This window comes from Microtus pennsylvanicus, chromosome 10 (genome assembly GCF_037038515.1).
Source record: "Microtus pennsylvanicus isolate mMicPen1 chromosome 10, mMicPen1.hap1, whole genome shotgun sequence".
In the NCBI taxonomy this organism is placed as follows: Eukaryota; Metazoa; Chordata; class Mammalia; order Rodentia; family Cricetidae; genus Microtus; species Microtus pennsylvanicus.
Window position 1 is genome coordinate 47,608,940 of NC_134588.1, and position 13,016 is coordinate 47,621,955.

At 41.1% G+C, this 13,016-nt stretch overlaps 1 protein-coding gene across 7 annotated transcripts in view; it reads right to left on the bottom strand.

Moving 5' to 3' along the window:
- The window catches only part of Cacna1e (calcium voltage-gated channel subunit alpha1 E), a 470,658-nt gene that overhangs the window by 132,386 nt on the left and 325,256 nt on the right, over nucleotides 1–13,016 (bottom strand). For all 7 annotated transcript variants that reach the window (XM_075988277.1, XM_075988280.1, XM_075988276.1 and 4 more), the window contains exon 9: nucleotides 10,782–10,885. In XM_075988277.1, the coding sequence (XP_075844392.1) occupies nucleotides 10,782–10,885 (104 nt within the window). The remainder of the gene's footprint in view (nucleotides 1–10,781; nucleotides 10,886–13,016) is intronic.

Here is a 13,016-nt window from a genome sequence, read left to right on the forward strand (position 1 = left end):
ATTCTCTGGGGTCTGGGGGTTTAAAATCCTCAGCTTCTAGAAGAATGGTTTACACCCACTGGTACAATATCCACGATCCCTCATAGGCTTTAAAAGTACTTGTGTCTTTAAAAGTACTTGTGTCTGTAGTATTTGCCACTTCTGGCATAAGAGTTAATATCTTTAGAGATAGATGCTTCAAGCTCACGTGAGAAAAAGATAAGTATAAGCAATTACCTGAAAAAGTAATTACTAACAGCCACATTACAAAACAACAACAGCAACTTTGCCTGGGAATACTGCTTAGGGGTAGTGGGATTGTTTAGCAAGACTCTCGGTTCAATCTTCAGGACCAGACAACTCAGAAATGGTCCAAGAGACTCTCTTGTTTTCTTTTTTAGCCCCAAACTGCTCAGAACCCAGACAAATAAAAACAATTCAACTTGCATGACTTGTCTACAGTGCCTGTAAGATCTCTAACATCAGCGATGAGGCTTTTAACTCAAGACATCTGAGCTTTTAGTTCTCTGGCATACTGTTATTTAGGGGACTGGAAGGGGCAAGGCATTCCCTAAAAGGGTCTTTCTATATCTCAGTTTTCTTTAACTCAGAAAAAAATAAAAGTCACTAAAATATGAAAACAAATCCAACTGCATGGAAAGACATAGCCGGTATGAGAAACAAAGCCCAGCAGACAACAGTCACATTGATAATTTCAGTGCAAAGACGGCGGTGCATCCTAGGGAAGCAGGTTTAGTCAGGACATTGACCTCCCAGCCTCCGTTTCTTCCCTTGCAAACTTGGGTCAATAATAGTACCTGATTCACAAGGCTGCTATAAAAATTAATTGAAATGATTTCCACAAAGTATTTAGCATAGTGGCAGGTATGACAAGTTCTCAATAAACATTAGGCACTTGACTTTAGTGTTAACATTAAATTCTATACAGTATTTTGATGGGGATTGCATTGAATCTATAGATTGCTTTTGATAGAATTGCCATTTTTACTATGTTGATCCTCCCAATCCAAGAGCAAGGGAGATCCTTCCATTTTCTGGTGTCCTCTTCAATTTCTTTCTTCAAAGACTTAAAGTTCTTGTCAAATAGATCTTTCACTTCCTTGGTCAGAGTTACCCCAAGATATTTTATGCTATTTGTGGCTATCGTGAAAGGTGATGCTTCTCTAATTTCCCTCTCTGTTTCCTTATCCTTAGTGTATAGGAAGGCCACTGATTTTTTTGGAGTTGATCTTGTATCCTGCCACATTACTAAAGGTGTTTATCAGCTGTAGGAGTTCTTTGGTAGAATTTTTGGAGTCGCTTATGTATACTATCATATCATCTGCAAACTTAACTTCTTCCTTTCCAATACGAATCCAAAAGAGCCAAAAAGAGGAACATGGGATGTACTCACTCATATTTGGTTTCTAGCCATAAATAAAGGACATTGAGTCTATAATTAGTGATCCTAGAGAAGCTAAATAAGGAGGAGAACCCAAAGAAAAACATATAGGCATTCTCCTGAATATTAACCTTCATCAGGCGATGAAAGGAGACAGAGACAGAGACAGAGACCCACATTGGAGCATCGGACAGAAATCTCAAGGTCCAAATCAGGAGCAGAAGGAGAGAGAGCACGAGCAAGGAACTCAGGACCATGAGGGGTGCACCCACACACTGAGACAATAGGGATGTTCTATTGGGAACTCACAAAGACCAGCTGGCCTGGGTCTGAAAAAGCCTGGGATAAAACCGAACTTGCTGAACATAGCAGACAATGAGGACTACTGAGAACTCAAGAACAATGGCAATGGGTTTTTGATCCTACTGCACATACTGGCTTTGTGGGAGCCTAGGCAGTTTGGATGCTTACCTTACTAGACCTGGATGGAGGTGGGTGGTCCTTGGACTTCCCACAGGTCAGGGAACCCTGATTGCTCTTTGGGCTGATGAGGGAGGGGGACTTTACTGGGGGAGGAGGAAGGAAATGGGAGGCGGTGGCAGGGAAGAAACAGAAATCTTAAATAAATAAATAAAAACAGAAAAAAATAAATTCTATACAGTAATTCTGTTACTATTAGTAATCAATTCCATAACAGACAGCTACATAGTACGACAGGAATATATGAGGGAAAGACTTTAACCTAACTGCAGAATGGGAGCAGGGGGATGGACCTGGAAAAATGTCATGTAGAAAGTCAAAACTAAAACAAGCTGAGAATGATGAAGCTTTAAAAACAAAGCTAAGGCTTACTCCAGATCACATGAGGTAGGAAAGCAATGACAATAAGTATTTATTGTTCCAAGATATAAATGCTGAGGACTAATAATCTGATTTCCTCAATAATCCTATACACGGTAAACATTAGTATCTTAAGCCACAACTGGGTAAGTGAAGATACAGGAAAGTAAAGAGACTTGATTAACAGCCCACAGCCAGAAAAGGATGAAAGCAGAAAAAAAGCCCAATGCAAGAGTATTTTACGCATGCCTATAACTATGGCACAGAGTTGGGAAAGCACCCTAGTCAGGAACCAAAGAGACCTGTGGCCTGACACCAAGTTGAATAGCTTCCTCAGGCTCTCCTTGAGCTTCTTCATTTGTAACACGGAGGCCAGGGATAAACTACAAAGGGATAACAAAGTGTTCCTTTTTCATGTATTTTTTAAACCATACTTTAAGGTACAGTTTTGCCAAGTGTCTTAAAGAAAAGCATGTCTTTTAATTTAGCTTCGTATGTGACCCCACAGTCGTGCAGGCATGCTTCTAGTCCAAGTAGACACTGTGAACTCTATTGTATTTGTTACAATCGGGCTTAAGATGAAATCTTTTTCTACAGAATTGTCTTTGTTACCATTGATAATCTCTTTTATAATCACCAAATGCACTGTTCTGGATCCTAGAAATAACGTGTTTCTGAATGTAACATGGGAGCTACATGGAGGATGTGTCTTGGGCATAGGTGTTCATACATAAAAGACCTTATTCCAAATTCTGAATCTGATGTTTAACAGATTCATTTACATAGGCAAGCCACCAACCTTCCCTACCACCATTTCCCTATTCATAAAAGGGGAAAGCAATACCTCATAGGATCTTTATGAGGATGAAATAAGACAGTGCATGTCGTGGAACTGGCACAACATTTAGTGCATGGCACCGACTCAGTAAATCTCAGCTTTAAAAAGAACAACCTGAAACAAACCCTACTCTACTACTGTGAGTTAGTCAAAAGGCAGAAAATGTGTTCTATTCTCTCAACCCGATAGATCCCAAACCTATCCTATTTCCCTCTAAACCTAACTCTTCTCTGTTCTCTCCCAGCTGCCTGGTAGCTCAATTCAGAAATCTGGAAGTGACCAAAAGATTGTCCTGTGATACTCAGTATGCCAGTAGCTCTCAGCCTTCCTGATGCTGAGACCCTTTAATAAGGTTCCTCAGGTTGTGCTGATCCCATCATAAAATTATTTGTTTCCACTTCATAACTATAATTTTGCTACTTTTGTGAATCATAATTAAATATCTATGCTCTCCAATGGTCTTAGGTAACACCTATGAAAGAATCATTTGACTCCCAAAGAGGTTGGGGACCCATAGGTTGAGAACCAATTGCACTACACAGTCACACATCTTATAGGTCCTACTTCATCACCTCTTGGATCTGTTCCATCTTTTCCATCCTCACTGTATTGAATTCACTGAATTCCTGCTACTCTCCAGAACTGCTGCCCCCAGCTTATCCCCCTATTCTGTCATGATCCTCTGTAAAGCTTAACCCACTGAATTTTCTCAATTCTCGCTAGCCATTAGCTATCTGAAAACTGTGCAGACTGTTTCACTCCTCAGCTAGTCTCATTTGATCTTGGTCCCCTCTGAATTCAATGCTTTTTATCACATGTATTTATTAGTAGGAAGTCACATGTATCTGCTACAGCATCCCTTCGGAGGTCAGAGGACAATCTGGGAGAGTACTTTCCTTCTACCAAGTAGATTCTGGGGAATCAAACTCTGGTTGTTGGGCTTGGTGGTAGACACATGAACTTAGAGTCAGGTGGCTACCCTCTAATTGTAATGCTTGCCCCGCTGCTGTCTTCCTACTTGATTACAAGTTCTCTAAGGATAACCGCTCTCTGAACTTGTCTGATTTGACATCCACAGCAACTGGCAGTGAGAACTTTATAGCATGGACTCAGTAATGGTCATCTGAGAAAATGACAGATGTCTATTGGTTGACTTCAGTGTTAGCATCCTTGTAACACTTATGTGTAAACAAACACAACAGTTATTTTAGCCATGTCTACTTGTCTTAGGGAGATCAGAAACATGGCAACTAATATCCAGTGAGAGGTGCTACTCGGGATCTCATCTGGACTGCTAAACTTGGCATGGATAATTTATTTTATAAGGCCAGCAACCATTTGTCTCAAGTCAGGCCCAGAAAATGTTCAGTTCCCACCTCCTAATGTACAAGGATAGATGAGTCAAGAGATCCAAGGTTACTTTGAAGGCACATTGGTTAGTCTGTTCCTATGACCAAGACCAAAACATAGATTTTTATATTTGTGTCCTCAGCAATGCTTTGCAAAATTGCTTGGATAAAATCTACATGGATGAATATTAAATAATAGCTTTCACAAGAATTTGAATTCCCAAGTCCTTGAACTTAGACCCCATGACTTGCCTTTTTCTTTTCTTTTGTTTTGTTGTCAGAGAAGGTTAAATGAGAAATGAGTCTTGACAATGGGGGGGTTGATACCTGAAGACCAACAGCAGAAATGGACAAGTAACTGAAACTGGAGGGAATACAATTACATGTGACCAAAGCATACTCTGAATAACAAATCATGGAAGCATTAATCAATTACATGTCTTAAATTATTTGCTTCATTAATCTACAATCACCTTGTCTTATTCATCTTTGCAACCCAAGTACATGATGGTTTTTTGTGTGTGTTTGTGTGTGTGTGTGTGTCAAACACTTAACAAATGTTTGCTAAATTGCATTGAATTATTGAACTTAGACAGCAAATAAGTTGGTACGAAGATAGGCATCTGTTATTTTGCTTTCTATGAGAAAGCTACTCCATTCGTTAAAGGGATGCAACAGAAGAAGCCCTCCTCTAATATTAATAGTTCACCTCTTTCCATCAGTTTTAGAGCAAAAAGGTCTTTCCAGTTGGTCTTGGCATCTTCTCCCTCATATGTACAAAGCCACGTCGCATACATGAAACCAGTGTATAAGAATAAGCATGGGAACAATCTGTGTACAAATGAAAATCTGAACCTAAACTTTGTACTGTGGCCAGAACAACATTCTGGGCAGCCTTTCTGATGGCTACCTGGGATGATAAGATAAGCATTTAAGCAAAGTTCGAGTGACTATGATCTCTAGCCCTGCTTCTGCCCGGATCCTGTTGTAGCCCAGCTCCTTTAGCACTTTGTTCCATCTTTAAGGATGTTGTGTGCCTACACCAAGTGTTTCAAGACACAAATAAGATCATGGAAGCAACGTGCTCTGAAAACTACAGGATACTTTACATCTTGCATGAAGCATCTCATAGCTTCTGGGTACATCTGTAAGTAGTCCTTGTTCTAACTTCCTTGCCCCCATTTGCAAACAGCATCATTGCCCCCCCCCCAACATTTATAGCCCCCTTTCAGAAGCCCTGGAAGCAGTCGGTAGAGATGCTGGAATAGCTCAGGGTCATTTTCTGTTTGTCTGAGCCTTCTGCCCTGTAGCCCCTGACAGCACTTCAGGATGTGCTTATGCAGCCCTGGTTTGTTGCCATGGAGACAGGAAGCTCTGCTTCTCTTCAAGCCTAAGCTAATGGTTTTCATCAAATCCTATTTCCTCCGAGACACGTAAAAAAATGCTACAATGCTTCTATCCATCTTTCTTTTTAAATATTAAGTCAACAAACACAATTCACAGTTTTTCATCAATGTCTGAACCTCTGGGGATGGGGCCTTCAGTTATTTGCATACTTGATGCCCGGGGGACCCTCACTCAATGTAGGGAGGCTTGGGCATCTCCTCTCATCACTGATTTCTTCTCTCCTACAATCACATTGGCATATAACACTCAATATGCTCACAGGTCATTGCAACTTGCTCCCTGGAGACAAAATGTTCAAAGCTATATACCAGGTGGCTCAATGTGTGAATCCCAGCTAAAGCCCCACTCCAAGGAAAGATTTCATCTATTCCAGAAGCATAGGCTCACCGATTCAGCAGCAGAGAAAGCCCATGACCCCTTCTATACAAAGGACCCAGCAGTGTCAAGTCCTCTGCAGACACCAGTGAAAATCCTCCCAATGCTGAGCAACAAAGGGCAGCGGCAGAACACCGGGGAAAAACAACCAGAACAGAAGTATTTCAGCCCCAGCTCACAAAGTGCTTATTGTTAACATTCCTTTAAATGTCAGAATTTATTCACACCAGCTGTTCCCAGCTGCCAACACCACTACCTAGGTCTCAGATAGTAAAGAGGCATCTGCCAAGTCAGTAGCTTGACATCTTCTGATCCAGGAAGATGGTCTCCCAGCCAGAGGGGAGCTGATGGCCAGAGAACTGGCTTAAACTAAATATTCACAGACTGATAAGCGCTTCTTCCCAGTGTCCCCATTTCTTCTCCTCTGCCACATTTCTTACTGTGACATTTGGACTGGCACAACTGCATCCTTGCTCTCCCCCCTCCCATGTCAGCCCTTCCCTGCTGATGCTCGATGGTGCTGGATAACTGTCCTTGGACCCTCTGTCCATCCTACACCTGTTTGATGAGAATTTTGATTTAGAATTTAAGGTTTTTATTTTTTTCTCAGAGTCATGCATATAGAAATTTATAAGTCAAACAATTTTGAAAGATCGTAATGGAGAAATAGCAGCCCTCTGCCTCACTTTTCCAAGCCCAGAATCTCACTCTCCAGAGGCAGCTGCTTTCAACTCTTCTGTTTCTTCTGCTATTCATTTCAAATTTTCTAAATATTATACTTAAACCATTGCTATTCCTTTGTCTTTCAATTTCAGAAACTGCTTAATGATCTGCTTACTGTGGAACCTAAGATTTTGGTCTTGATACCCTATTCTCTTCCCCATACTCAACTTCCCCCAATCTAATGAAGGCAATCGCAACACCGTGAGAGGCTAGCTCTGACTTCAGCATCAACAATGGAAACCAGGTTGGCAGCCGAGCTGCACAGAGGACTCGCTGTGTTTCTGTTCCTTTACAAGTACTACTTCTGTATATTGTGAATTAAATGCTTAAGTTGGGGTAATGGGAGAGAGGGAAGAAGAGAGACAGAGATAAATAGAGAAAGAATGAATAGATTATTGTATGTATTTAGTTTGGACCAAAACAAATCACAGGACCATTTAGAATATAGCACACCAGAGAGTATATTAGTTTTACTTGTCTCCCAAAGACAGCATTTTTAGGACTCTCTGTAACCCTATTTAAGTCTAATCCTGGTACCATCTCAGTCACTGAGAGTTGTTGCCTTAATTCTATTTCACTACAATACAGGGGATCAATCCCTTTGTCTTTGTCCTTTACTGGATCCCTGTGCTTATAAGTATCATGGGTTTTTTTTCTTCTTGCTTTTTTTTTTGAGGTTTATTTTATTCTGCTTTATTGCTTTATTTTACTGTATGTATGTGACTGTTTGCCTGTGTGTACATCTGTGCAGTGAGTGTGTGCAGACCCTGCAGATGTCAGACAATCGTGAGCTGCCATGTGGGTCCTCTCTGAAACTTTGAACTCTCTCCCAGCTCCATACTTCTTCATTCTTGTGATTCACGTTCTTTAGTGACTGCTTCCCCAAAGGTACCTGACAACGTTGCCACTTGATCCCCACAGGTAACTGGCACTCTGGCTAGGCAGAACATTTGATCTTGAAAGTCGTTTTCCTGTTAGGAGGTTTTATGAACTTCTATATTGTCTTCTAATGTTCAATGTTGCCACTGAGAAGCTCACTGGGGGGCATGCCGATTCTTTATAACTAGATATTAACCCTATTTCCCAGTGGCACAAACTTTCAGGACATTCTTTTCTGTGTTGGTCTGAAATTCATGGTGATTCACTTGGCATGATTTCCTCTAACTGGATGCTCTGATGCTCAGGTGACATTTTCATGGTTAGTTTATACATCCGCATTCTATAGCCGCATGAGCTATTACAACATTGCCAATGTATAACTTTTCATGTGAATATATTTTTACAAACATTGTCTCCCTGTTTGCACTGAGCCATTCTTAAGATACCCTATACTCCATGTGCACATGGTATCTGTCGCTCTTAATTGCTACATCACATGCCATGGTATACATCTAACAGTTTACATGTCTAATCTCCCAGCTTAGGACACCCAGGATGCTTCCCATGCCCACTGCCAAGAAACCACCGTGGAAAGAGCATCTTTACACATCTCACCAGTTCTTTTCATCTATCAATGGTGAGTCTTTTGGCTCTGGGAACATCTGTCATATTTTCCTATGCTGATTTTCCTTTCTATTTCATTGTTCTCTTTATTGAACTCTCTTATTAAAATGTTGAATCAATTGTAAATATTTTGAAACAAGGCTTACTATATAGCCCAGACAGACCTTAGAAATATGAGTCTCCTGCTCTTTGAGTCAATAACTGTCTCTGTCTCTATCTATACTCATCTCTTTCTGTCTCTGTCTCTCTGTATGTCTGTCTCTTCCCTACCCCCTTTCTAAGTGGTATCTTCAACTTTATACTCCCATGTTACTATCTTTTGATTTGATTACATTTTTATATGACCTCAACTTTGCATACTTTTACATCAATTACATTTTACATATAGTTGCAACAGCTCTTCTTAATTTCAACATCTTTTTGTAATAAGCTGTTACTTTGTAGATGAAGTTATTCCTCTCTCTCTCTCTCTCTCTCTCTCTCTCTCTCTCTCTCTCCTGGCAGCAAATGTGGATTTTTAATATATCTTTTACTATCTGCACCATTCATACTCAGGTTTGTCTATTCATTACCTTACTTAGGGACTTTCATTTGGGGCATTTTCCTCAATTGCTGATGACTCCTGGCTGTGTGTTCACACTATGAGCAAGGCAGTAGAGCAGTAGAAACTCCACACCCATCATCGGAAATTGTTGAGTGAAGAAAAAAAAATCCATTCATAGTCGAATTCCTGGAACTCCTGAATGTTACCTTATTTGGAAAAAGCATCTTTGCAGATAGAGCAAAGTTAAGTATATTCAGAAGAGATCCAACTAGATGATCCAATGATGCTAAATCAAATCACAAGTACCCTTATAAGAGCAACACCGAGGGAGATGACAGACATGGGAAGGGGAAGGGGCTGTGTGGGCGCTCAGGGAGAGACTGGAGTCATGACACAGTGATAATCCAAGGGATGCCTAGGTTTACCAAAGCTGGAAGAAGAAAGACATAGTTCGCTCAGGCCGTTGGAGGGAGCGCGAACCTGCCCAATCTGGAACCTGCAACTCAAAAACTATCAGGGAATAAAATTCCCATTGGTTTACACCTGGGTCGTGGTAGTTTCTTGTGATAGCCAAAGGAATGAACATAGTGAGCTTTACAAAGGGGTGATTTGATGGGAACCTATTTCTCTAAGCTCATTAGACTGTGATAGATAGGTCTTTCCTCTTTAAAGAGAATCCTCACAGGAGAATCCTCTAGACTATTGCCAGATTGCTGCTTTTGTAAGAAAACAGAAGTGAGCTGGGGAGCTGACATTCAGCTTCTGGATTGTCACTTAGGCCTCTTGTTTCCATGACAATGTCAAAAAAATTCCAAAAAAAAAATATCCCAACTTATTTCAACCTGCCACATGTAAACACAAAGATACTTTTACAAACTATCATTTGAAGAGCTTACGCGAATTGACGAAACCATTGCCATCATCACCACCACTACCCCAATCCTGCTCAGGGAGGTGTCATAAAATGTCATAGTTTAGCCTCCTTGCACCCCATGTCATGTCCCATTTCTTCATCTTCTCTAGCACGTTTATCTCCGTATACAATGTTTTTGTATGTTATTCTAACACTTAGCTTATCCTCCACCCAATTCCCTGTCCTATTTGACACCAACCCTAATGACTTCAGACTGGAGAGATTTGTTTCTTCTCTCAAACAAATTATTGTACTTCACATTGTTGGTAAAAACAAGATTTGTTCTCCCTGTTTCCAATAACAAAAATGTCTTCTCGGCAAAGCATGTTAGACACTGGGCAATAGAAATTGGTATAAAAGAATTCAAGTCATAAACATGAGATGTGATGTCCAATATACTGCAAATCAAACAGGGTTTTTTTTTGTTGTTGTTTTTGCTTTTGTTTTTCGAGGCAGGGTTTCTCTGTGTAGTCCTGGCTGTCCTGGAACTTGCTCTGTAGACCAGGCTGGCCTTGAACTCATAGAGATCCACCTGCCTCTGCTTGCAGAGTGCTGAGATTAAAGGCATGCACCACCACCATCGGGCTAAGCAAGCATAAAATCTATATCTTCTTTAACTTTATGTCCCTAACAACGGAACAGGGTTTGGCATAGAGTCATTGCATGAAGATATGGATAGATAAATGAACTCACAAGATACTTTGTTCAGAATTCTTCATGACATAAAGCTTTTTAATGTCTAAAAATAATCAAGGCAATTAGAACAATCATTTGTTACTGGACTGAAGCAGCTAGAATGGCATTGGCACAGTGTCTTCTAAGTGATGGTTCAATGAGTAAAACTGCCCTGAATCAGGAGGCACTGGCTCTCCCCTAGTAGCCCACAAAAGAAGAGCGAGACTCCTTACCCTGAAAGCACTCCCAGGACAAGGTTGAGAACAAAGAAGGATCCAATGATGATGAGGGGGATGAAGTACAGCCAATTCCAGGTGGCTCCTAAGGCATCATTGGTCTGAAAGAAAGAAAAATGGGTTCTTAATATTTAAAGCCAACTCCCAGAAGCAAAGCCTACAGTCTGGCAGCTTTCATACAGAGGGTGATATAACAATCACAGTGTGATACAGTTAAACATTATCTCCCCCACATCCCCACTCCACTTTATTGTAAGACCACTCACACTCTGCCATGTGCCTAGTGAAGGTCATATCAGCAGTTCTATAATATCCTGAGTGGGAAAGTTCCAACACCCTTACTTAGAAGATATGAAAACTGAATGGAAAAATGCCAGAACGTATTTCCAAGGTTATAAAAAGGTGAATTGGCTTCTTGGTAACATGTATTCTCAACCTTTGCACTCTTAAACAAGATAGATTACCAAAACACAAGGGCAGGCTGTGCCCATTAGCCCTCAGTAGAGCTGCTTAGAAGGCGTTAGGTTCACATTATGTTTCCCAGCTCCTGGGGTGACTTTCCTTCTTCCATCATGATCCTATATTACAGTGCTGGTCCAGGTCTGGACCCAGAAAAGCCCTAGGCACAAGAAGGACAATATCTAGATTTGAAGAGTCTTCAGATCATGAGATTGTCTGATCTCTCCCAATCTCTCCTCTTTTCCTTCTCCCCTAGCTCATACTGATACCAAAAAGTGGAAAAAAGCACAGACATCTGTATTATGGATTCTTATGCTCCAATTTGGGTGCAAAATTGCTGAAATGCCCAGAACTGGAAAAGGATGACTTGTCCTATCTTATGAGACCCTTGAAATTGAACTCAGTAAAAACTGAGTTGCTCTCTCTAACATCCTCGTCTCCCAACAAAGAGCTCTTTTTGTTCTCCAGGTTCTCTCTGCCTAAGTCTTTTCAAAGGGATTTTATGGATTTGTACTTCATATGCAGACCTTAGACCCCCTTCCCCTAACCCGACCTCTAATGCATCACTTTCAATGTCAATTTGAAACTCACAAGAGATATTTTATCCCCATTACATTGGGGAAATCAGAACCATCAAGATCAAATGTCATACCTAAAGCTAAAGTGCCAACTTAATAAAATTAAAATCAGAGCTCAGAATGTCTGTGGCAATTGTTGACTCATCTTTTTATGTTCCTCTTTTTCCTCCTTACCACTAGACCTTGAAGATGTATTTTAAAGTGATTGTCCTCATGTATCTTGTGCACTTCTGTAATCCAACCTTTTTTTCTCCCCAATTATCTCATTTTCTTTCTCCATTCAGTGTCAAGCTACATAATATATCTGCTGATTGATCATGACTGCTGTCACTGGACACTCAGATCGCCCATTAAAAATAATCTCGAAGCCAAGCCCTCTTGGCAAACGTGTGGTTTTTGTTTTGGCCTGCACTGATTGCAGATGAGATGAGTGCAACTGAAGTTGAATCAAAAACTCAACACAAATATATAAGCTATAAAACAGTTTTAACAACTAAACGGAATGAAGAGCTGCCAATGTCAGTGTCTGAGACTTAGGTCTTTGGCTAAACCAGGTCTGGGTTAGATACAAGTAGAGAGGACATGAGGCAAATCTCATCAAAAGCCATGTCCCATCATCAGATGGAAGATGCAAAAGAACCAGATGCTGAGAGCCACTGGGAGTGTGAAGGACAGAGGAAGCACATGTGTCTAAGATGGCTGAAGCAGGGGCCTTGCTGTGAGCTAAGGAAGAGACTGACGAGCCTTGCAGGGCTAGCTCTGCCTGTCTTCAGGATTAGAAGTCAAATATTATTTAAAGTCCGGTTCACCTCAGCGGTTTGCTGGTGGTTCCAGATTAACACAATCCATACACAATATGGTGTTGCCAGTCCCCTCCGATGTTCTTTGGCAACAGGGGCTAAGTTTACACCAAGGACCCAGACCAAAGTTTAGCTGCTCATAAATGTACCCTTATCGGCAGTGGCGGTGATGGGATTGTGGCTGTTGGGGCGTCCCTGACCTCCAGCTGAGCTCTGGTGGAAGAGCGGCTAGGACGGCTACAGAGTTAAACCCATGTAAAACATTGTGTTCTCTGTGGGCTCCACATTGCCGTGATTGATCAAAGGTAATGATGGCATTTTGTGGAAAATGGCTTTGGTAAGCGGAGGAAGTGAGGGGATACAGCAAATTATATATGTCTCCCAGGCAGCGAGAA